The sequence below is a fragment of the Haliotis rufescens genome, unplaced genomic scaffold (assembly GCF_023055435.1).
Source record: "Haliotis rufescens isolate VD_foot unplaced genomic scaffold, xgHalRufe1.0.p SCAF_2, whole genome shotgun sequence".
In the NCBI taxonomy this organism is placed as follows: Eukaryota; Metazoa; Mollusca; class Gastropoda; order Lepetellida; family Haliotidae; genus Haliotis; species Haliotis rufescens.
This window is the reverse complement of record NW_025963890.1, coordinates 52,994,221-53,019,492: the sequence shown is the minus strand read 5'-3', so window position 1 is coordinate 53,019,492 and position 25,272 is coordinate 52,994,221. Positions and strand designations below refer to the sequence as shown.

General features: G+C 43.6%; 1 protein-coding gene across 2 annotated transcripts; it reads left to right on the top strand.

Moving 5' to 3' along the window:
- The first annotated feature begins 9,066 nt into the window (after positions 1–9,066).
- LOC124125431 (F-box only protein 25-like) lies at positions 9,067–24,680 on the top strand. Of its 2 annotated transcripts, none has more exons than XM_046488742.2 (8): positions 9,067–9,270; positions 10,561–10,654; positions 11,849–11,941; positions 13,084–13,177; positions 14,066–14,235; positions 14,591–14,850; positions 16,041–16,113; positions 20,473–24,680. In XM_046488742.2, the coding sequence occupies exons 1-8, from the start codon at positions 9,143–9,145 to the stop codon at positions 20,557–20,559; spliced, it is 999 nt and encodes a 332-aa protein (XP_046344698.1). In that variant the 5' UTR covers positions 9,067–9,142; the 3' UTR covers positions 20,560–24,680. The 2 variants fall into 2 exon arrangements, with proteins under 2 accessions (XP_046344698.1, XP_046344699.1); XM_046488743.2 differs by lacking the exon at positions 9,067–9,270 and adding an exon at positions 9,538–9,771.
- Positions 24,681–25,272: the final 592 nt, after the last annotated feature.

The window sequence follows — 25,272 nt, the reverse complement described above, 5'->3', positions numbered from 1 at the left end:
ATTACGAATATATGACATACCACATCTATATAGAGCAGTACGAATATATGATATATCACATCTATAGAACAGTACGAATATATGATACACCACAATATATAGAACAGTGCGGATATCTGATATACCACATGTGCAGAACAGTACGAATATATGACATACCACAGCTATAGAACAGTACGAATATATGATATATCACAGATATAGAAAAGTACGAATATATGATATACCACATGTATAGAACGACTTGGATATATGAAATACCACATGTATAGAACTGCACGAATATATGATATACCACATGCATAGGACAGCTTGGATATATGATATACCACACGTATGACTAGTACGAATATATGATATACCACAGTATAGACCAGTACGGATATACGATATACCACGCGTATAGACCAGTACGAATGTATGATATACCACAGTATAGACCACTACGGATATACGATATACCACGCGTATAGCCCAGTACGAATGTATGATATACCACAGTATAGACCAGTACGGATATACGATATACCACGCGTATACACCAGTACGAATATATGATATACGACAGCATAAACCAGTACGGATATACGATATATCACATGTATAGAACACTGCGCATATATCAGTGTAAGCACTTAAACGGTCAGTGTAACAATAGCTGATCCGATATCCCCTGTCAGCCTGTGTCGGGGGCAAAGGTCATACTGACATGAAACTAGACAGAACATGTCTGTGAAACAGTGCCAGCTACTCCGTGTACAGGGGGTAGTGTGATGTGTATCAACAAATGGGCTCTACATGTGAAGTCTTCACAGCGTATATCGGCAACAAACATAGGGGTTAGACAAGGCTTCATACTACCCCTGACATTGTTCAATATATTCACAGATGATATTGAATCTTACTTTGACAAAGCTAAGAATCTCTGCTGATAACCGATTATTTCATCTGATTCATCTGATGGACTACAAGAACAATGACCTCTCCAATTTCAGTGATTAATTATCAACCAATGAAAAGACTACTGGAGTTATTTTGGTACTGAAGGGTCTCATGGATGCACTTTTAGATGGCCAATAGCAGGACATGGTGTAACGTGTCAGGGTTGTATAACTATCTCAGAACTGCCTTCCCTGCACGTGTTAAACTGTCTGTAATGATGTAGATACAATAGAGGGACAAAGAGCATACCACGTGATTTCTTCTCATATGTTTGTGGATGATTTTTATCCAGTTGTTTTATGTGACTGTGAGGTATAGGGTAAAGACACATTTTTTTTCTTAGGCATATAGATATGTTTACACCTGTAAAAATACGGGTGACGCTTTACAAGCATGTTCTGGTGTTCCTCGGCGAACAATAATTTCCAATAGCATTTTACAAATGTTTTCCGTTTCTCCCTTCAAGATATAGCACACATATTCAACAAAAAAGACTATATCAAATGTGAACCTTTTCTGTATCAATGCACAGTACACAAGACAAATGAGGTTTGAGTGATCATAGACTAATAAACACGGGGGAAGAAGAAAAACTCTTTTAGAGAAACGATACTAAACATTCAAGTCAAAACAAAGACGTTTATAAAGACCCAAAAGTGAATGTAAAAAGTGGACAATAGCTTGTTACAATGTAGCGAGGTATCACACAAGTGTGTCACCCTGCATGGCCAATCAGCGTCGGCATGTACAGTCAGGCCCGGCTAGGTGTACTCATGCTACCTATCAGTGGGGGAGATGTGGTGTGTGTACCTGCATCACTTCACATTGCTGCATCACCAGATTAGATTAAAATGCCACATTGCCCGTGTAACCTCTCACATAACCGTACTCGATGGTATCTGTATTGTCATCTCCCCGAGGCAAGGGAGTTAACTGTGGAAAACTCCCTTGCCTCGAGAAGATGGTATCTTGTAAGCGCCTTTGTTGCGAGGGTAAGGCTCAGTTCGCCGACAGGCTACACAATGTCACCACCTATGTTTTGGCTCCTACCATCAGTGACAGGATCAGGCGAGAACGTGGGGACTCTGGCGGTTGACGGGTGTCTATCTATAGGATGGCTTAAACTGTGTAGCAGCAGTATGTGTAAATTACAATACTATGCTGTGTCACTGAAAGAAATTATACGACTCTAGCAACTTTTGCTGCTGGATGGGACTACAAACAGAAAGAGCCCACAGTATCGACTAGATAGTATAGTTCTTGATATTGCTTTGACACGTTTGGCCAAACCAGACTCCACTAAAGCAGACAAAGACCGCATGTTCTTGAATTTGAAATTTGCAAACAGTGAGTTGATGCCTTTCATTTAAGCAACATTCTCAGACAAAAATCGGTTCCCGAAAATGTCCCACAATATTTATAATTTCAGGAACCACCAACAATTTCATTTTCCTTGACGAACATCATTTCACCCACTTATAGGAACGTGGTGCAGAACGTGGACTTGGCAGCTCATGATGTACATTCCACTACTTGTGGCTGCCAAGGCTCATCATGCTGCCATTAACCTGTAGCTGTAGATGACTTCTCTACTGTTGACAACCTTCGTCAGTTCAAATATGGACCATCATATCGCGAGCAGTCTCCTTTCAATTGGGGTCACATTATCATTTTTGATGCTGTCGAAGCATATGCCAAAAATAGGCCAAAAGAGCAGAGGAACCTGTTCACTGTCTTCTATAGTGGGTCAAATCAGTGCGGGATGTTGTCATCAGTAGAATGCACAAACTCAAAAAGGATATCACTGAATTGAAATAAACCCATTCTGTCCCAGCCAGCTGTGTGGACCAAAATATTGTGAGCAACCTCCTACCAACTGGGATCACAACTTTAAAATCATTATGGATGCTGTCGAAAAATACGCAAAAAATGTGCCAAAAGAGAAGAGGAACCTGTTGAATGTCTTTCAGAGTGGGTTAAGTCAGTACATGATGTTGTCATTAGTAGAATGCACAAATTTAGAAAGAGGAAACGGAATTGAAATAAACCCTCTCTGTCCCAGGCAGCTGTCTGGCTGCCCTACATGAAAAGTTTGTAGCTGTTCCCACTGACAAGGCCTCAAATAACATAACCATTATATGTAAGCATCACTACATTGATCGTTTGATCAATGAATTTGCTAGTGTTTTTTTGTCATACATTTAAGGCCTAAAACATGCATCAGTACTATCAACTTTTGACTTGACTCCAAAACCTCAAGACATGTTATTCTCTTCCCCATTGATAGCATCTTTGTAACATTTGAGGATAAGACCGTGATTTGGGCAAGAAGTAGGCATCCCCATGGGCACCAACTGTGCTCCCCTTCTTGTGGATGTGTTTCATTGTGCAGTCGAATCGGAATTTCTGTTCGGATTGGCAAAGACAAGAATACACTCTCCTGAAAAACGCACGAACGTCAAAATGTGTAGTTCGTACGCGTATAAATACCTTGCAAGTGATTCCGTAGCATTTGATTGGCTAACCAATCGATTTGTTTTGGTTTTCCCACAAACGGACTTCTCTTTCCTGATTGGCTGATAATAGAATGGGCATTTCTGCACTGTCACTGATTTCGAACTGTTGTCCAGTGTATTTGAGTTAATGATTAATAAAACAATCTCTAAAGTTATAATAGTTGACGTATTTATTTATATGAATTGACTTTCATATGTTTTTTTGCGTTTATGGAGTTATAAACGTAAAAACCGCGTCAGTTCTTAATGAACGTCGGTTTCGCGGTCGTGTGACCGACCGCTCGTCCAATGGAAAAGCCGTAGGTAAACTTCATATTATCTGTTTGAGCTTTAACTGCATTAGGTCCATCGGACTAGTGGATATCTTTCTGATATAATCCATGCCCCTCCTGTTGCTGTTATATGTGGAGTTGGTGTGTAGTACTGTGTACACGTTATCTGTTGCTGGCCATGCAGTGTGTACCTGCAGGCGAGTCTGAGCGCCCTACATAACCGTGACCTTTCCCCGCTACCTTGCTGTGTGTAATGGAGACTTGACACCCTACTTTATAACTATGAGCCTGTAAACAACAAAGGTGTGCATGAACACTTACACGCGTCCCGGTAGTGATATAAACTATTTCAAGTGAAAATCATGGTCATAATAAGCCCGTCTTGAAGAAGACCACCCTCATGAGCAACAGTTACCATCACACACACACACACACACACACACACACACACACACACACACACACACACACACACACACACACACACACACACACCCAACACACACCCAACACACACACACACACACACACACACACACACACACACACACACACACACACACACACACACACACACACACACACACCCCGCACCCCCAATAATGTTCATGTTACAATACATGGGTGTTATATCATACCTGTCTCCAGGTTAACCCTCCACAATACATGGGTGTTATATCATGTTCATATCTGTCTCCAGGTTAACCCTCCACAATACATGGGTGTTATATCATGTTCATATCTGTCTCCAGGTTAACCCTCCACAATACATGGGTGTTATATCATACCTGTCTCTAGGTTAACCCTCCACAATACATGGGTGCTATATCATACCTGTCTCCAGGTTAACCCTCCACAATACATGGGTGATATAGCATATCTGTCTCCAGGTTAACCCTCCACAATACATAGGTGCTATTTCATATCTGTCTCCAGGTTAACCCTCCACAATACATGGGTGCTATATCATACCTGTCTCCAGGTTAACCCTCCACAATACATGGGTGTTATATCATGTTCATATATGTCTCCAGGTTAACCCTCCATAATACATGGGTGTTATATCATGTTCATATCTGTCTCCAGGTTAACCCTCCACAATACATGGGTGTTATATCATACCTGTCTCTAGGTTAACCCTCCACAATACATGGGTGCTATATCATACCTGTCTCCAGGTTAACCCTCCACAATACATGGGTGATATAGCATATCTGTCTCCAGGTTAACCCTCCACAATACATAGGTGCTATATCATATCTGTCTCCAGGTTAACCCTCCACAATACATGGGTGCTATATCATACCTGTCTCCAGGTTAACCCTCAACAATACATGGGTGCTATATCATACCTGTCTCCAGGTTAACCCTCCACACCACATGGGTGCTAGATCACACCTGTCTCCTGGTTAACCCTCAACAAAACATGGGTGATATAGCATATCTGTCTCCAGGTTAACCCTCCACAATACATAGGTGCTATATCATATCTGTCTCCAAGTTAACCCTCCACAATACATGGGTGCTTTAACATACCTGTCTCCAGGTTAACCCTCCACACTACATGGGTGCTAGATCACACCTGTCTCCAGGTTTACCCTCCACCATACGTGGGTGTTATATCATACCTGTCTCCAGGTTAACCCTCCACAATACATGGGTGTTATATCACCTGTCTCCAGGTTAACCCTCCACAATACATGGGTGTTATATCATATCTGTCTCCAGGTTAACCCTCCACAATACATGGGTGTTATATCATACCTGTCTCCAGGTTAACCCTCCACAATACATGGGTGTTATATCATACCTATCTCCAGGTTAACCCTCCACAATAGATGGGTGATATAGCATACCTGTCTCCAGGTTAACCCTCCACAAAACATGGGTGTTACATCATATCTGTCTCCAAGTTAACCCTCAACAATACATGGGTGCTATATCATATCTGTCTCCAGGTTAACCCTCCACAATACATGGGTGTTATATCATACCTGTCTCCAGGTTAACCCTCCACAATAGATGGGTGATATAGCATACCTGTCTCCAGGTTAACCCTCCACAAAACATGGGTGTTACATCATATCTGTCTCCAAGTTAACCCTCCACAATACATGGGTGTTATATCATGTTCATATCTGTCTCCAGGTTAACCCTCCACAATACATGGGTGTTATATCACCTGTCTCCAGGTTAACCCTCAACAATACATGGGTGTTATATCATACCTGTCTCCAGGTTAACCCTCCACAATACATGGGTGCTATATCATATCTGTCTCCAGGTTAACCCTCCACAATACATGGGTGTTATATCATGTTCATATCTGTCTCCAGGTTAACCCTCCATAATACATGGGGGTTATATCACCTGTCTCCAGGTTAACCCTCAACAATACATGGGTGTTATATCACCTGTCTCCAGGTTAACCCTCAACAATACAGGGGTGTTATATCACCTGTCTCCAGGTTAACCCTCAACAATACATGGGTGCTATATCATATCTGTCTCCAGGTTAACCCTCCACCATACGTGGGTGTTATATCATACCTATCTCCAGGTTAACCCTCCACAATACATGGGTGATATATCATACCTGTCTCCAGGTTAACCCTCTACAATACAAGTCCCTAGAGGACATCATTTGGGGAATTCCATGGAGGAGTGAGTGAGTGAGTTAATATGTAACGTCACATCGGCAGTATTTCAGCCATATCGTGACGAGAAGGTATACATTTATAATGCATAAATTTAGACAAATCCATGGAGGAGATCTCTCGAGGACATCGTTTTAGGAAGTCCAAGGAGGATTTCACCCGAAAACATCATTTGAGGAATTCCAAGGGGGACATAACTCGAGGACATTGTTTGAGGAATTCTATGGAGGACATCATTTGAGGAATTCCAAGGATGACATCTCTCGAGGACATTATTTTACGAAGGTCCAGGAGGACTGCATTGGGGGGATTCCAAGAAGGACATCTCTCGAGGACATTATTTTACGAAGCTCCATGAGGACTGCATTTGGGGGATTCCAAGGAGGACATTTCTCGAGGACATTAGGAAGCCCCGTGGGGACTTCAATTGAGGAATTCCCAGGAGGACATTAGTCGAGGACATCATTTTAGGAAGTTCCATTATTTCATTTGGGTTTTTCAAAGGATGACATCACTTAAGGCACCATCGAGCATATTTTGCTTGACTGTGTGGACCTTCTCAAACAGTATATATGTCAGATCTTTTTCGCCGTGTAAGAAGGCATCTCATCTTAAGCTACTTGAAAAAAATTGGTCTGTATCATAAATTGTAAATATGTATACGAATAACTAACTGTTTGTCTTCAAATTTGGTGTGATCTTATTAACAAAGATTATTGAAGGCTCTGTCCAGGGGGTTAAAATGCCGTAAGATGATTGTCCCCCTGTGACACGTAATTCCTATCATAATCGATGTAACTATCATCAACAAGCCAACACACTGCTGAGCCGTTTTTATATAGGCTAGCAATGTGCACAACCACCAGAGGCTGAAGTGAGTGATGCGAGAAGCAGAGGCACCGTATATCCCAGGCCAGTGTTTTAAACAGTTGTAAATAATAGTGTTATGCCAAATATGTTTGACAATTTTTTAAATATAACTTTGTATTCATGATTCATCAATTGTTTATATATAAACTTGTTCTCGTCGCTGCATGGCTGAAATACTGCCGATGCGACGTTAATTTCAACTTACTCACTCACTCATTCATTCACATTTCTCGAGGACATAACTTGAGGAAACTCCTGGCTGACATCATTTGGGGAATCCTAGGATATCACTTGATGACATTAGTCTGAAATACAGACATCGGGCATGTTGCGTTATTTCTTAAAGTCTGAGTATGCTAACCCTAAGATACGTTTGTTTTTTCGACACAACGCTTCATTGTTTGATTTTTAAGGACTTGCACGAGATAAAATTTACATAGGCTAAAGAGGCAAGACGATGAAATGTCAACGGATATAGTGTGGTCGGTGATGTGTCATTGTAATGCCGCTTCACTGCCCCCGAGAACCCGCCACAGCCTACTCCGTCAGCAGTATGTCGACAGATATAGTGTGGGCAGTGATAACTTATTGCATGGCCGTCTCTCTCTCTCTCTCTCTCTCTCTCTCTCTCTCTCTCTCAGAAAAGCTGTTTGTATGTACTGTAAAAGAAAAAAGACATCACCGTATGTAGGGTTTTTTTTCCATTCGAAGGGGGGATACGGGCGGAAGTCTTACCATCCTGTGATCGGTCAGATCTGATGTGACATACCTGACACACGCATTCAAACAGATTTAACCAAAAAAAACATAACTTGCATGTGTAATTGTGTGTGTGTGTGTGTGTGTAGGGGGGGGGGGGGGGGGGGGGGAGCAGCCAACATACAGTACAAATTGAATCGGCACTCGATGTCGCAATGTCCACTAGTCCGCTATAACAAGGTGGTCTGTTTGTACAGTGATCCCATCTGGACCAGACAAACCAATGATCGATAGTCAAACTGTGTCAGTATACGTAGTTACGGCGGCCATGTTGTAGATGAGGGTCCCTTTCCGTCATCTGCGTGGATACTTCTAATATTCATCAGTCACTGTGACCCATCTGGAGCATCATGCATGCACGGGGTACTGAACGGAAGAATATTGTTCTGCGCAATCGCAACAGAGGTATTGGTTGAAGTGCAACGCTAAAATGTTTTCATTTCTCAACATGACATTAACTAATTAAAACATATTTTCATGACTTTGTTATTGATCACAAATTAGATTGGCGTAAGTTCCGTGTTTATTTATTTATTCGTAGAAAGGTCAGCATGACCCGACTTAACATATATATTCTAAGCTATCATAAAATCAGTTTAGAGAGATAAAAAGAACAGTGAATCACGCGTCAAAAACAACCCACATCTGTTTACGAGTATTGTGTTACATGTGCAGCTTCGTCATCAAGTCAACAACGACGCAAAAAGATGTCTGTGCAACCTTTTGGTCAAAGTTTTTAGACACATGCTAAGTATACAACTTGAGTTTGTTGCGAAAAAGCCGACGGTTTATCTTCACCTAAGGAATTAATGAAAACACAAAGGCTATTCTTTATATTTTCCAGGATGGAAAGTTGGCACAAAAACTCCGACGCAGATAAGCCAAAATAAGGTGTTCTTTGTGTATGTAAGAAACAGCTGATCGATGTAAACAATACCACGTGATAACTGCACATGGCCGACAAAGAAATATTGACCAATGAAAACACACATCATACTGGTGATGACCAATCGCTGAGCTAGGAAAAATTCACACCGTACATCCTGCCACCTGATTTACATATGTTTATAAACAGTGCGCATATTCGCATACAAAAGACCAAAGAAAGTAGGATATTTCGTGAATAATGCCTTTTCTTGGTCGCGACTGGCGATCGCCGGGCGATGAATGGGTTCGGACAGCCAGTGGATGGGAAAGGCTCAAACTTTGGAGGCTTAAAGTGTTCGAAAATCTCAACGAAAATGTGATAGCAAGGTTTGTTTTGATAGGGTAGTAGTGAGACTTCTCCTACCAGCCCACTTTCGTTATCAACGAAAAGTCTAATCACTCGCAGGTCGGCCCAAATCTTATCAGACCTCATCAGCCAATCACCATGTCCATTCATGTGTCTTATGCAAATCAATTAGAAGTAATTAGCACGTGGTACAGTGTCCATTGCTGTCCCCATATGCAGCGGGCCGTGACTCCAACAGTCACGGCAGCCATGATTGCTAACTGTTGTGTCATATCTAGAAATAGCATATTGCTTGGCGGGACAGGGGTAAATCCAGGACACCCCTTTATCGAACTGCTAGTGGGTTTTCTTGCATGCCCTTATAAGGCGCATATGGACTTGACGAATCCATGTTTGGATGTATTCAAATGAATATTTTTACTTCGCGATGACAGACACGTTTAGGTGTATATATGATCAAACTTACAGACCTTGTACATTGTCGGGGGGCACACGGAGCGCGTCACTATCTCACACAATAGGTAGGAGCATATTTGTGCAAGGTGTTTTCATCATTTCCACCTAGAATGTTTTAAATGATTGTTATCACAGTGGTTTATCCTTGACAAGCAGATGACTTGAAAAGGAAACAGTTCGAAGTAGCGTAAAATTATTGTCGCCCCCTAAGAGGGTATGTAAGTTCCATATCATTCGAGTTAACTAATACTCTCTGCTTTTAAATGTTCTCTACTAGTTTTAAATCTGTGATATTCTATTTATTGTACTGTCTGTCCATCGACAATAGGTTTTAATTTAGTCTATATATATGTATTATTAATGTATAACTTCTCGTCACGATATGGCTTAAATATTGCTGATGTGACGTTAAATAATAAATCACTCACTCACTTGTATAGTCAGTTTTTTCGGTTGTCAGTTATGAGTGAGTTAAAATTTACCGTCACATCAGGATTATTTCAGCCATAGAGCGACCAGAACAATGTTAATTATTCTATTTTTATCCAGTAGCCCTGTCGGGGAATATGTTTCTCTCTTCAGGTGAAAGGCAGATGGATTTCCGATATAAAGAACATAATGTTTAGGAGATGAAAATTTGATCTTGCAGTTTCCGCCATGTTTATTTTGAATTCAGGTATCCCCATCATTTGAACAAGTACTGATGAGTGCCTTTTGGTGGCGGTCTTTAGTTTTAAGTGTCACATTTCCTTGGAATTAAGATTTCAGAAATGATAATTATCCACAAAGTGTTGCATGGACGCGGGGAGATACTTGTAGAGCTGATATCTCATGGCGTGATTCCTGGTTGTCAGGTTGATCCGACTTGCTTTGGTGGACACCAGCCAGAGAGACGTAATGGAGCGGCGACAGCCCTTTATACAGTACCACCGGGGGACGTCCAAGGAGGTGAGCTGTTTACCCAGATGATTTGGTTGGTTTGTTGTTTAACACCGCACTCAGCTATATGATGGCGCTCTGTAAATAATCGAGTCTGTAAATAATCATGAGCATCGATCCACACAATTGGGATCGATGACATGCATGAACCAAGTCAGCAAGCCTGACCATCAGATCCCGTTAGTCACCTCTTACAACAAGCATAGCCACCTTTTACGGCAAGCATGGGTTGCTGAAGACCTATTCTACCCCGGATCTTCACGGGTCTTACCCAGATGTAGGGGAGAAGTGAGACAAACATCTTACATTGGTCCAGACACTTAAAAAACATGTCAAATGATTCCGAATTAATACAGTTCCTGTAGTGATTAACGTCCAGATTGTAGTTTACGGTGAACTACAGTGACAGCAATCCTACAGCTATGTTTCAGGACAACCAACTGGATATCTTCTGTGTGAGAGTTGACAGTAGAAGTACTGAGTGACAGAATTAACACTGATCTTGTGTATGACAGATAGAACTAGAAGTACTGAGTGACAGAACTAACACTGAGCTTTGAACATTCAGTTGTATGACAGATAAAACTAGAAGTACTGAGTGACAGAATTAACACTGAGCTTTGAACATTCAGTTGTATGACAGATAGAACTAGAAGTACTGAGTGACAGAATTAACACTGAGCTTTGAACATTCAGTTGTATGACAGATAGAACTAGAAGTACTGAGTGACAGAATTAACACTGAGCTTTGAACATTCAGTTGTATATGTTGACTGGTAGGTATACCTCTTTCTTCTTCTTCTTGTGGTGACAGTGGTGACAGCGTTTGCTCGTCATGCTGAAGACCCGGGTTCGATTCCCGACATGGGTACAATGTGTGAAGCCCATTTCTGGTGTCCCCTGCCACCATATTGCTGGAATATTGCTAAAAGCGGCGTCAAACCATACACACACTCACTCTTGTTCTACTTTGAGCTTTAAACTACCAAGTCTTTGCACTTTGCCTATGTGTATGTATGGAAACTTATACAATAAGACACATAGTTCAACAAAGAATGAACAGACATACACATGCTTATGTGTGATAGGAAAACTTATATTGACAATGTCCTGGGGCCTCTAAATCTCAGACTGACAATGCCCTGGCGCTTCTGGAATTTAGATTGACAATGTCCTGATACAGCTTATACAACGATGTTGCAGCGCAAGGAACTCACCAGCATCAGTGAGGCCTTCATCCGCCTGGACATGACCGGAGCTGTGAAGGACATTCGCAGATTTAACTACGTGTGTAAGGTAGGTCAAATAACAGTGATAATTAACATCGTGAAGGCATCTGGTATTGACACCAATAATAGTGCAACAAAAGCTTATACTAGCTTTACAGAATTTGGGATTAACCTCCATGTAAAGGACTGAAACAACAGCATGCCCTAGTCAGACAGTGAGAATGTCCCGCGTAATGCCAGGGTTGTGGGAGAATGTCCCATGTAATGCCAGGGCTGTGTGAGAATGTCCCATTTTATGCCAGGGCTGTGTGAGAATGTCCCATTTTATGCCAGGGTTGTGTGAAAATGTCCCGCGTAATGCCAGGGTTGTGTGAGAATGTCCCATTTTATGCCAGGGCTGTGTGAGAATGTCCCATTTTATGCCAGGGTTGTGTGAAAATGTCCCGCGTAATGCCAGGGTTGTGTGAGAACGTCCCGCCTAATGCCAGGGTTGTCTGAGAATGTCCCATGTAATGCCAGGGTTGTGTGAGAATGTGCCATGTAATGCCAGGGTTGTGTGAGAATGTCCCATGTAATGCCAGGGCTGTATGAGAATGTCCTGCGTAATGCCAGGGTTGTGTGAGAATGTCCCGTGTAATGTCAGGGCTGTGTGAGAATGTCCCGCGTAATGCCAGGGTTGTGTGAGAATGTGACATGTAATGCCAGGGTTGTGTGAGATGTCCAGCGTAATGCCAGGGCTGTGTTCCAGTGTAATGCCAGGGCTGTGTTCCAGTGTAATGCCAGGGCTGTGTTCCAGTGTAATGCCAGGGCTGTGTTCCAGTGTAATGCCAGGGCTGTGTTCAAGTGTAATGTCAGGGCTGTGTTCCAGTGAAATGCCAGGGCTGTGTTCCAGTTTAATGCCAGGGCTGTGTTCCAGTGTAATGCCAGGGCTGTGTTCCAGTGTAATGCCAGGGCTGTTCCAGTGTAATGCCAGGGCTGTGTTCCAGTGTAATGCCAGTGCTGTGTTCCAGTGTAATGCCAGGGCTGTGTTCCAGTGTAATGCCAGGGCTGTGTTCCAGTGTAATGCCAGGGCTGTGTTTCAGTGTAATGCCAGGGCTGTGTTTCAGTGTAATGCCAGGGCTGTGTTCAAGTGTCATGCCAGGGCTGTGTTCCAGTATAATGTCAGGGCTGTGTGAGAATGTCCAGTGTAATGCCAGTGCTGTGTTCCAGGTGCTGCATCTGATCCTGGGCTCGAAGCTGAGTGGGCTGAGTGGGACTGCCCAGAAGCAGGTGATCAACATCCTGGAGGCCACCTCCGAACAAGGTGACCTTATAACCCCTTACTTTATTGATCCAGATCTCTCCTCCATTGACAGTGACAGGGTTACTTTTCCTTTAGTCGTTTGGAAAGTTTTTTGTTTTAGCATCTGTCAGAACTCAGATGCCTCTGATGTCCTGGTGCCTCTAGAACTCAGACTGACAATGTCCTGGCGCCTCTAGAGTGGTTGGTTGGTTTGTTGTTTAACGCCGCACTCATCAATATTACAGCTATATGACGGATGTCTGTTAATAATCGAGTCTGGACCAGACAGTCCAATGATTGATATCATGAGCATTGCTCCACACAGTTGGGATCGATGACATGCATCAACCAAGTCAGCGAGCCTGACCACCCGATCCCATTAGTGGCCTCTTACGACAAGCATAGTCGCCTTTTACGGCAAGCATGGGTTGCTGAAGATCTATTCTACCCCGGATCGTCACGGGTCTACTGGGGCCTCTACAATTCAGATTGACAATGTCCTGGCGCCTCTAGAACTCAGACTAACAATGTCTTGACCCCTCTACAACCCACATCACATTGGGTACATTTGTTTTTTAAGTCACATTGTTTCAATCAAATATGACAGATACCTGGGTCAGGTAATAGTGCTCTGGGTACCCGGGTATCAATTTTCCTCCAGTCCCAGCCCTAAGTGTACCACATGCTAGTGTGGTATCGCAGTAGAAGCATCATGTCTCAATGCCTTACATTGTAATGGTGTACTAGTTCATTGTGTGTAGATCTTGGTTGTGTCACACACTCGTTTACGTTTCCAGCTTTTAACACATACTGGCTCATCAATAAAGCAAGCCTGGTTGGTTATGCTATCTGTTGTGGTTGACTTCTAGTTACAAGGACGGAATACTGATAGTGAGTTTTGTGTTCCAGTATTGAAGACTGAGTACAGTCTGAGCACGCTCCGTGAACTTCTGAAGTCAGCTGACCTGGCGCTCCAGCAGGGGAAGACTTCCCACATCGGCAGCGCGAGGCTGTGGATGCTTCACCAGCAGAAGGTCACCAAGATGAACTCCAAGGTGGACGCCTACAAGATGACAGAGGTACGTGACAGTCGGTTGGTCAGGTTGTTCACCGTATTTGATATATTATATTTCATGTATATACAGCGTGTAATCATGGTAATCAAGTTCCTCAACAAGAGAGTTAAATGTTGTTTGACACTTGTCTACCTCAACAGCAGGAGAGTTAAACGTTGTTTGACACTTGTCTACCTCCACAGCAGGAGAGTTCAAAATTGTTTGACTTGTGACACTTGTCTACCTCCACAGCAGGAGAGTTCAACATTGTTTGACTTGTGACACTTGTCTACCTCCACAGCAGGAGAGTTAAACGTTGTTTGACATTTGTCTACCTCCAAAGCAGGAGAGGTAAACATTGTTTTACTTGTTTTCACAGCGGGAGTGTGATGGGAAGCTGACGATGATGGACCTGCCAGAGGATTGTATCCGTGGTATCTTGAGCTGCCTGGCAGACCACAAGGACATTCTACACACCTCCCAAACCAGCCAAACCGTCTATGAGTTGTCGCAGGAAGCGCAGCTCTGGAAGCAACTCTGCTTCTTCCACTTCACAGACAAGCAGCTGGTGACCTTCCTGCCCGTCGCCATCCACCAGCCCACCATCGACTGGAAGTACATCTACAGACGATGCTACAAGTAAGACATGTTCTAGAGCTGCAATACCGCACTTCAGCTAGATAACCAGTTTAAGATTCCAAATAAATATTTGTTGTTTAACACTGTCGGCAATATTCAAGCTGTTTCGGAACAGCCTGTAAATAAGTCCAGACATACCAGTGGTTGATATTGTGAGCACCCTTCCACACAGTCGGAGTATGATCACTCAGACCAGTCACGGAGCCTAATCACCCAGTCTGTTGAAGTCAGCTCTTACAGCAAGCATAAGCTACTACGATAATCCACTAAGGGAAACATTGCAAGTAAGGCTCTAAAAAAATAAAAGAATTGGTTCTAAGGCACTGACTTTTGAAAATATAGTGTTTTGTTTGCTTGTTCAAACTAGTAATGTAACCAAATAACAGTTGTGTATCATCAACCTTGGAAAGGGCCTCCCTACATAAACAAGCATACAAGCTCCTATTGCCGCCATGACCATAACACGAGATGTGCAGTAAAGCAGTGGGCATGTAAAGGGAAGTAACTGCATGCTATGTTGGATCACATTATTTTTAAGTATTAGGATTTTTATGGGTTTTTTTGAAAATGGAAGTAAAATCAAAACGTGCAACAGACTTCATGATGATGCGGGCAGTGCCTGAGGACCAAGACTATTATTTTTTTAGCCAAAAGGCAGTGCCGGCATATTTAGGCTAGTAGTATCATTGTAGGGCTAGGCGAAACTGGTGCTTGAGTGAGTGAGTGAGTGGTTTTTTTTATTTGTTTGTTAGTTGTTTAACGCCACAATATTCCAGCTATATGACGACGGTCTGTAAATAATCGAGTCTGGACCAGACAGTCCAGTGATTAATATCATGAGCATCGATCCTAGTAATTGGGCTTGATGACATGCATCAACCCAGTCAGCGAGCCTGACCACCCCATCCCTTTAGTCGCCTTTTAAAGCAAGCATAGGTTGCTGAAAACCTATTATACACCGGATCTTCAAGGGTCGGGGTTCTTGAGTGAGTCCGGTTGTCAGCATTTATTAACATCCCTGTATGCCAGCTTGAGCTCGGACAACAATCCAGTGTGCCGCACAGTTTTTACCGTTAATTTCCAACATGGTCAGATTTGCATGTTGTGTATGTGTCATGGCTGACATCTGCCCAATACAGATATATGTGTTGTGTATGTTGAAGTAAATGTCATCGCTGATGTCGTTGTAGGCGATTCGGGAAGAAGGACAGTTACGCTGACATGTTGGCCTTGTGTGTGCACTGCAACAACATCTTCTGGCAGGTGAGATATGGTGTCATTGTACCCATGATGGGGGGACACACCCGAAATGGGTGTCACACACTGTACCCACGATAGGGGGATTAAGGGGAGACACCAGGTATGGGTTTCACACACTGTACCCACGATAGGGGGGTTAAGGGGAGACACCAGGTATGGGTGTCACACACTGTACCCACGATAGGGGGATTAAGGGGAGACACCAGGTATGGGTTTCACACACTGTACCCACGATAGGGGGGTTAAGGAGAGACACCAGGTATGGGTTTCACACACTGTACCCACGATAGGGGGATTAAGGGGAGACACCAGGTATGGGTTTCACACACTGTACCCACGATAGGGGGGTTAAGGAGAGACACCAGGTATGGGTTTCACACACTGTACCCACGATAGGGGGATTAAGGGGAGACACCAGGTATGGGTTTCACACACTGTACCCACAATAGGGGGGTTAAGGAGAGACACCAGGTATGGGTTTCACACACTGTACCCACGATAGGGGGATTAAGGGGAGACACCAGGTATGGGTGTCACGCACTGTACCCACGATAGGGGGGTTAAGGAGAGACACCAGGTATGGGTTTCACACACTGTACCCACGATAGGGGGATTAAGGGGAGACACCAGGTATGGGTTTCACACACTGTACCCACGATAGGGGGGTTAAGGAGAGACACCAGGTATGGGTTTCACACACTGTACCCACGATAGGGGGATTAAGGAGAGACACCAGGTATGGGTGTCACACACTGTACCCACGATAGGGGGATTAAGGGGAGACACCAGGTATGGGTTTCACACACTGTACCCACGATAGGGGGATTAAGGGGAGACACCAGGTATGGGTTTCACACACTGTACCCACGATAGGGGGGTTAAGGAGAGACACCAGGTATGGGTTTCACACACTGTACCCACGATAGGGGGATTAAGGGGAGACACCAGGTATGGGTGTCACGCACTGTACCCACGATAGGGGGGTTAAGGAGAGACACCAGGTATGGGTTTCACACACTGTACCCACGATAGGGGGATTAAGGGGAGACACCAGGAATGGGTTTCACACACTGTACCCACGATAGGGGGGTTAAGGAGAGACACCAGGTATGGGTTTCACACACTGTACCCACGATAGGGGGATTAAGGAGAGACACCAGGTATGGGTGTCACACACTGTACCCACGATAGGGGGATTAAGGGGAGACACCAGGTATGGGTTTCACACACTGTACCCAAGATAGGGGGGTTAAGGGGAGACACCAGGTATGGGTTTCACACACTGTACCCACGATAGGGGGGTTAAGGGGAGACACCAGGTATGGGTTTCACACACTGTACCCACGATAGGGGGGTTAAGGGGAGACACCAGGTATTGGTTTCACACACTGTACCCACGATAGGGGGGTTAAGGGGAGACACCAGGTATGGGTTTCACACACTGTACCCACGATAGGGGGGTTAAGGGGAGACACCAGGTATGGGTGTCACACACTGTACCCACGATAGGGGGGTTAAGGGGAGACACCAGGTATGGGTGTCACACACTGTACCCACGATAGGGGGGTTAAGGGGAGACACCAGGTATGGGTTTCACACACTGTACCCACTATAGGGGGGTTAAGGGGAGACACCAGGTATGGGTGTCACACACTGTACCCACGATAGGGGGGTTAAGGGGAGACACCAGGTATGGGTGTCACACACTGTACCCACGATAGGGGGGTTAAGGGGAGACACCAGGTATGGGTGTCACACACTGTACCCACGATAGGGGGGTTAAGGGGAGACACCAGGTATGGGTGTCACACACTGTACCCACGATAGGGGGGTTAAGGGGAGACACCAGGTATGGGTTTCACACACTGTACCCACGATAGGGGGATTAAGGGGAGACACCAGGTATGGGTTTCACACACTGTACCCACGATAGGGGGGTTAAGGGGAGACACCAGGTATGGGTGTCACACACTGTACCCACGATAGGGGGGTTAAGGGGAGACACCAGGTATGGGTGTCACACACTGTACCCACGATAGGGGGGTTAAGGGGAGACACCAGGTATGGGTGTCACACACTGTACCCACGATAGGGGGGTTAAGGGGAGACACCAGGTATGGGTGTCACACACTGAAACTACGATAGGGGGATTAAGGGGAGACACCAGGTATGGGTTTCACACACTGTACCCACGATAGGGGGGTTAAGGGGAGACACCAGGTATGGGTGTCAAATATTGTACCCACGATGGGGGGATTAAGGGGAGACACCAGATATGGGTGTCACGCATTGTACCCACGATGGGGGGATTAAGGGGAGACACGGATGGGGGATTAAAGGGAGACACCAGGTATGGGTGTCACACACTGAAACTACGATGGAAGGATTAAGGGGAGACTCCAGATATGGATGTCACGCACTGTACCCATGATGGGGGTATTAAGGGGAGACACCAGGTATGGGTTTCACACACTGTAACCACGATAGCGGGGTTAAGGGGAGACACCAGGTATGGGTTTCACACACTGTACCCACGATAGGGGGGTTAAGGGGAGACACCAGGTATGGGTTTCACACACTGTACCCACGATAGGGGGGTTAAGGGGAGACACCAGGTATGGGTGTCACACACTGTACCCACGATAGGGGGGTTAAGGGGAGACACCAGGTATGGGTGTCACACAGTGTACCCACGATAGGGGGGTTAAGGGGAGACACCAGGACCCACTTGCACAAAGCAATCTTAGCACTACGACTATTGTAAGCCTATGTTAAAGTATGGGAGTAACGATCATCTTAGCGCTAGGATCGCTTTGTGCAAGTGGGCCCTGGTATGGGTTTCACACACTGTACCCACGATAGGGGGGTTAAGGGGAGACACCAGGTATGGGTTTCACACACTGAAACTACGATGATATGGGGGGACAGTTCAAAGCTATTTAGTAATGAATGCGATTTTGTGAATATTTCTGGAGATGTCCTGTAATCAATGCCCCAAAGGTAGGCCAAGGGAGATTACTTGAGGAACATTGCTATTTCACAGTCCTGCTTTTGGTTAACACATAAACATCTTCTTTGTTTTCGTTTCAATAATTTACACATGAAGATGTACCCACGATAGGGGGGTTAAGGGGAGACACCAGGTATGGGTGTCACACACTGTACCCACGATAGGGGGGTTAAGGGGAGACACCAGGTATGGGTGTCACACACTGTACCCACGATAGGGGGGTTAAGGGGAGACACCAGGTATGGGTGTCACATATTGTACCCACGATGGGGGGATTAAGGGGAGACACCAGATATGGGTGTCACGCATTGTACCCACGATGGGGGGATTAAGGGGAGACACGGATGGGGGATTAAAGGGAGACACCAGGTATGGGTGTCACACACTGAAACTACGATGGAAGGATTAAGGGGAGACTCCAGATATGGATGTCACGCACTGTACCCATGATGGGGGTATTAAGGGGAGACACCAGGTATGGGTTTCACACACTGTAACCACGATAGGGGGGTTAAGGGGAGACACCAGGTATGGGTTTCACACACTGAAACTACGATGATATGGGGGGACAGTTCAAAGCTATTTAGTAATGAATGCGATTTTGTGAATATTTCTGGAGATGTCCTGTAATCAATGCCCCAAAGGTAGGCCAAGGGAGATTACTTGAGGAACATTGCTATTTCACAGTCCTGCTTTTGGTTAACACATAAACATCTTCTTTGTTTTCGTTTCAATAATTTACACATGAAGATGTCAGTGAATGTTATATCACACTGCATTCACCATTAATCATTCAGCATTAATCATTCACCATTAATCGCATTGTGGTATGTAAGTCTGACCAGAGCAACACTTTACACCCTTTCTAACATGGAGAATCTCACCCGGGTGTCTGTTGATATATGAATCAATAAAATTTTAAACACTGAGGCTTCCAGATTGTTCATATTTTGATATTAAAAGACACGAGGGTGAGAATTTATTCATCATCCAAAATCATTCTTCCGATTTTTTCCAGTCCAGTAATTACCAGTGTCTTGAGTGTAAAAAGTTCATCAGCGATGAGTAATGTCATTTGATTGTGATGTCATGGTAACCAATGATGTCACAATGGTCTGCAAAGCATTGTGATGCTCCTGGGAGATATTGCTTGATCTCACCCAAGCTATATCTCCCGTGGAAGCCAGTTTAAGGGGACAAATGTCACACTATCAACATCCCATATGGTGACTCTCCACTGGACAAGTGTTAGTTGCTGGGAACCTGTTCCGCCCCTGATCGCCATTGGGCAAGGAAAATGTCCGAGTTGCCAGGTTAATTGGCTTATTTGTGATTCTGCTCCACTGTTTCAGTCCCTGGGCCACCCATGCTACAGCGAAGAGCCTCCAGCATCCACACCTCTCAACCCTGAAGAGTTTCTCAAACTCTTCTCCCTGTGAATTGTCTCCCTTTGTCATCGGCCTGCCAGCATTATGTGATAAGCTTTCATTGTTTGTGAATTGACGATGTCAGCATACAGACTCTCATCCCTGCCCAGGTTGCCTTTGACCAACATGGCTGAAAACAACACCAGATACAGTTAGTTGAGTTAGTATGTGATCGGTAACGTGAATTACCGCGTCACCTGCTGGGCGAGTCAAGTAGCTTGAATGATGGGACGGATGCTGGGAACCAGGTGTGCGTTGGAAGGGATCCACCGATATATGTCCCAGTAGCTCCACCTGGTTGTCAGGCCGGGAAACATTGATTGAAGACCACCAACACAAGTCTTGTTTACAACCTGGTTTCACAGACACGTTTGTACACATCATATTTTAATACTGCATCCAGGTTGTGAGCTCTAAGTTTGCTAGTCTCCCTGTGATGTAAAGCTGCAGTTCGGGAATCTAGGACGGGTGAATCTCATTACGCTTGTCAGTATTTAAGATAAAGGAGATATGATGTGAATGGTTTATTATCAGATACTTAATACTCAGTCACTTGGGGAGAACTGTCACGACAATCGACTTACCACCAAAGACCGTTTTGTTCTCACTTTGAATTGCGATTGCACAGAAGACGAGTATAGTCAACCTTATAGTAAGTATAGCCTACAAACATGACATGGAAACTTCAACAACTTTAGTTGGAACACTGTCGCTTGCTTCAACCGACACAGCAGGTATCTCGTTACTGAAACATCTGCAAAGTCAAATCCCTAGTATTGGAACATGCACTGCTAGAGGGGTGGATACATACAGTTGTACAGACAGGATTGTGACGCCAGTAGCACCAAGTCGGTACACTCTTTCATACAATGAACTGAAAGTAGGTTGTTACCCCATGACACTCATGGAGCAGTTGTGTGGTTAGGATTTTATGAGTACTTCGATCACTTATTACATTTAATCCATGTGCCGTGATAGATCTGAATGTTACAGAGATCTGTCAAATGTGATATGTGCTGATTGGTTGTTGTCAAAGATCTGAAATTATATAATGTTAAACAAAGTAATCAAAGTCGATCAATTACATTTGATAATGTGCAAGTCAATGCAAGACTCTGTGGTGACAGTGTCAGAGTGCCAGAGCCAGGCCGGAGTGACGAGGGTCATGGGCAGTTCCTGGACTGAGGAAAGCATGAACACACTGTTTTATTTCTCCTACTTTGTTATATGCTCATGTACATATATTTGAATGTATTTTATTCGGACAGTTTACTTGTTTTTGATGTTGTATTTTGTACCATATTTATTTTCCATGTAATTTGTTATGGCCTAGTGTGTGATGGAGTTGGGAGTTGTCAGCCGTTGTGTGATGGCACTGGTATGTCTATGATAGTTCATGGCGAAGTTGTACAAGAAATTATCTCTCCTCAAATGCGTTTGTACCAAGTTTGTAGGACGCATAAATGACACCTCATGTTCATGATGAACTACCGACCAAAGTATCTACATACACACGCCATGACTGTCACTGAAACTGTACTCGACAGATCCAAGCAATGGCATCACTAAATTATGCTAAAAGAATTTTACACCCGTGATGAAGTGAGGTATCCCGTGAAGATCCGGGATAGAATAAGTCTTCAGCAACCCATGCATGCCGTAAAAGGCGACTATTGAGTGGTCAGGCTCTCTGATTTGGTTGGCGCATGTCATTGTATCCCAATTGCATGGATCAATGCTCATGATGTCAATAACTAAATTGTCTGGTTCAGACTCTAATATACCACTGTCATGTAGCTGGAATATTGCTGAGTGCGGCATTAAACAAACAACATATTATATCCCACCCTTTACTTTAACTATGACCGCCACCTTAAGGTTTGACATAAATGATTGTGATATATTGCAGAGTATCCCATCAGTGTTGACGTAGAGATGTACTGATTCAGACGATGTTAAGTTTTCCAACTTAGATGCTATTGTACACATCGGATGTGACAAGAACTGATGAATCTGTAAAGACATTTTCTTTGATTGTTGGTGACCTGTGTGGGTCCCAGTCCATGAACATCATCATCAAGATACGACCACGTCTCCCAGTCAGGGGACCACCACATCAATTTTGTCCTCTTATAAGATGCTGGGGACTCCGAGTCGGGGGACCACCACATCAATTTTGTCCTCTTATAAGATGCTGGGGACTCCGAGTCGGGGGACCACCACATCAATTTTGTCCTCTTATAAGATGCTGGGGACTCATTCTAACCTGGAATCCCACGAGGTCACACTCATTCGGTCCTTATCATAGATTGTATTCAATTTTAGCAGATAGTCTTTCAAGCACTCATTTACATGTTCAGAGTGCCGCGGCAAAACAATATGGCTGAGATAGTTACGTGCATGTGTGACTGCGACTGTGTGATTGTGTGGGAGATGTGGAACATGGTACTTAGAACTGGCAAGTACAGCAGTGTGTCTTCTAGTCACTATTGGTTAACAATTGTTAACGTTTGTTGTCCACAAATCTGTTCATTCTTGATGTCATGTGACCTGTAACCTTTTTGTTCTATCATGCAACACATTCTTGCTTCATATATGTTGAGAGTTATCTCCCCTGCTCATGACGGGATCAAGGTTGTGATGTTGCCAAGGTCAGCAGAAGTAGGACTAGTATGTTGTTTGATGGTTATATCGATATTATATTATTTATAACCAGTGTAATCGCTTGAGTAATATATTAGTTGCAGGGCCTTCTTGTTAAGTGGATTTCATCTGTACAGGGAAAGAACTCGCCTGGCAGAATCCAAAATCGCCTTTCTGGTGTGCCAGATGTATTAGAGAAGGAATAAAAGATTATTGCATGTCAGTGTTTTGTGCGTGCAAGTCCTTGTTTGAACTGTATGCTGTGTTTTGCCAGTGAGCAGTGTTGAACAGTCACAGCCTTGTCATGAATTGAGGGACGTCAACTCCTTGTGAAGATGTCTCCCTTCTATAAACGTTATGTAAATAGTGCAGTCAGCTGACAATTAGTTGAAGTGTGGTTAGCTAGAGAAATGATATATATTTTGGTTAATAAAGATAAAGAATGAATGAAAATGTTTGTTTAGAAATCGGGCCCAGTATTAAGTGTTCCTGCACATTGTTGAGATGTCTGTAACCATGAAAAGATCTTCAGACAGAATACAGTGTTAGTAAATGGTCTCACAAATAGTCTCATGTACTGATACCAATTATTATCAAATTTTGATGCTTCGGCATGAATATTAATGAGAATAGCTTCAAGAACTTTGGGACTGGCCAGTCACCTTTTGGGTGGGCAACAAATATTAGTGGGAACAAGGTTCATTTGTACCAGAAAATACTGGTGGTGGGGTGTGGTGGGGATAGAGACAGGAAATGGTTTGCTGGCCAGGCTGGCTATCCTGGGAGAATGTGTTGTTAGAAAATATAGTCTCCTCCTTACAGGGACATGTGTTTCAAAGAAGTGGGGCGGGGACGGGTCCAAATTTACTACCCGGGTACCCACCCCCTATGACCCTACCCTACCCGTCGACCCACTGTAGGTCTCAAGAGTTGGGAACAAATTGCCTGATAAGGAATTGTTTTACCATTTTTTAAGTTTAAAAACTATTTGGATATATGTTTCAAATGATCAGATCATGCATACACTGAAATTGACTAACTACGGGATAGACCTGTCGGTACCCGGGTCCTACTGAGGACCCACCTGACCCGAGTACCCGAGTCATTTAATATGTGACAACTGACGAAGGAACTGAAAGAACAAAACAGTCACAACATCAGAACACTGGAATCGTGTTCATTGCTTGCATCGAGCCCCTAGAACTCTCACTTGTATTTATATGTTTTGCAACAATATTTTTGATGGTGTTAAGTTATTTTGTGGCATAGAATCTCATATGCTTTGGATAACATCGTTAAATAGATTTCTAACATTGAGTAGAATCATTATAAGTTGTGACCTTTTAGGTCAACAAACGTTATTCATGTGATACTTGTTGACAACTTGTGAACTACTAACTCATGTTCCCATGTGCTGTAGTCGCTAAAACAAGTCTAGATATATTTATTGTTGGAGAAACATTCTTAACTTGAATAAAAATGTGACAATATGAAGTTGTTGTATTTTTATTGTGACGTGGATGAACCAGGATCAGAATTACTCTTCCTACAAACAAATGTGACAAGGATTGGAATTACTCTTCCTACAAACAAATGTGACAAGGATCGGAATTACTCTTCCTACAAACAAATGTGACAAGGATCGGAATTACTCTTCCTACAAACAAATGTGACAAGGATCGGAATTACTCTTCCTACAAACAAATGTGAAAAGGATCGGAATTACTCTTCATACAAACAAATGTGACAAGGATTGGAATTACTCTTCCTACAAACAAATGTGAAAAGGATCGGAATTACTCTTCATACAAACAAATGTGACAAGGATCGGAATTACTCTTCCTACGAACAAATGTGACAAGGATCGGAATTACTCTTCCTACAAACAAATGTGACAAGGATCGGAATTACTCTTCATACAAACAAATGTGGCAAGGATCGGAATTACTCTTCATACGAACAAATGTGACAAGGATCGGAATTACTCTTCATACGAACAAATGTGACAAGGATCGGAATTACTCTTCCTACAAACAAATGTGAAAGGGATCAGAATTACTCTTCCTACAAACAAATGTGACA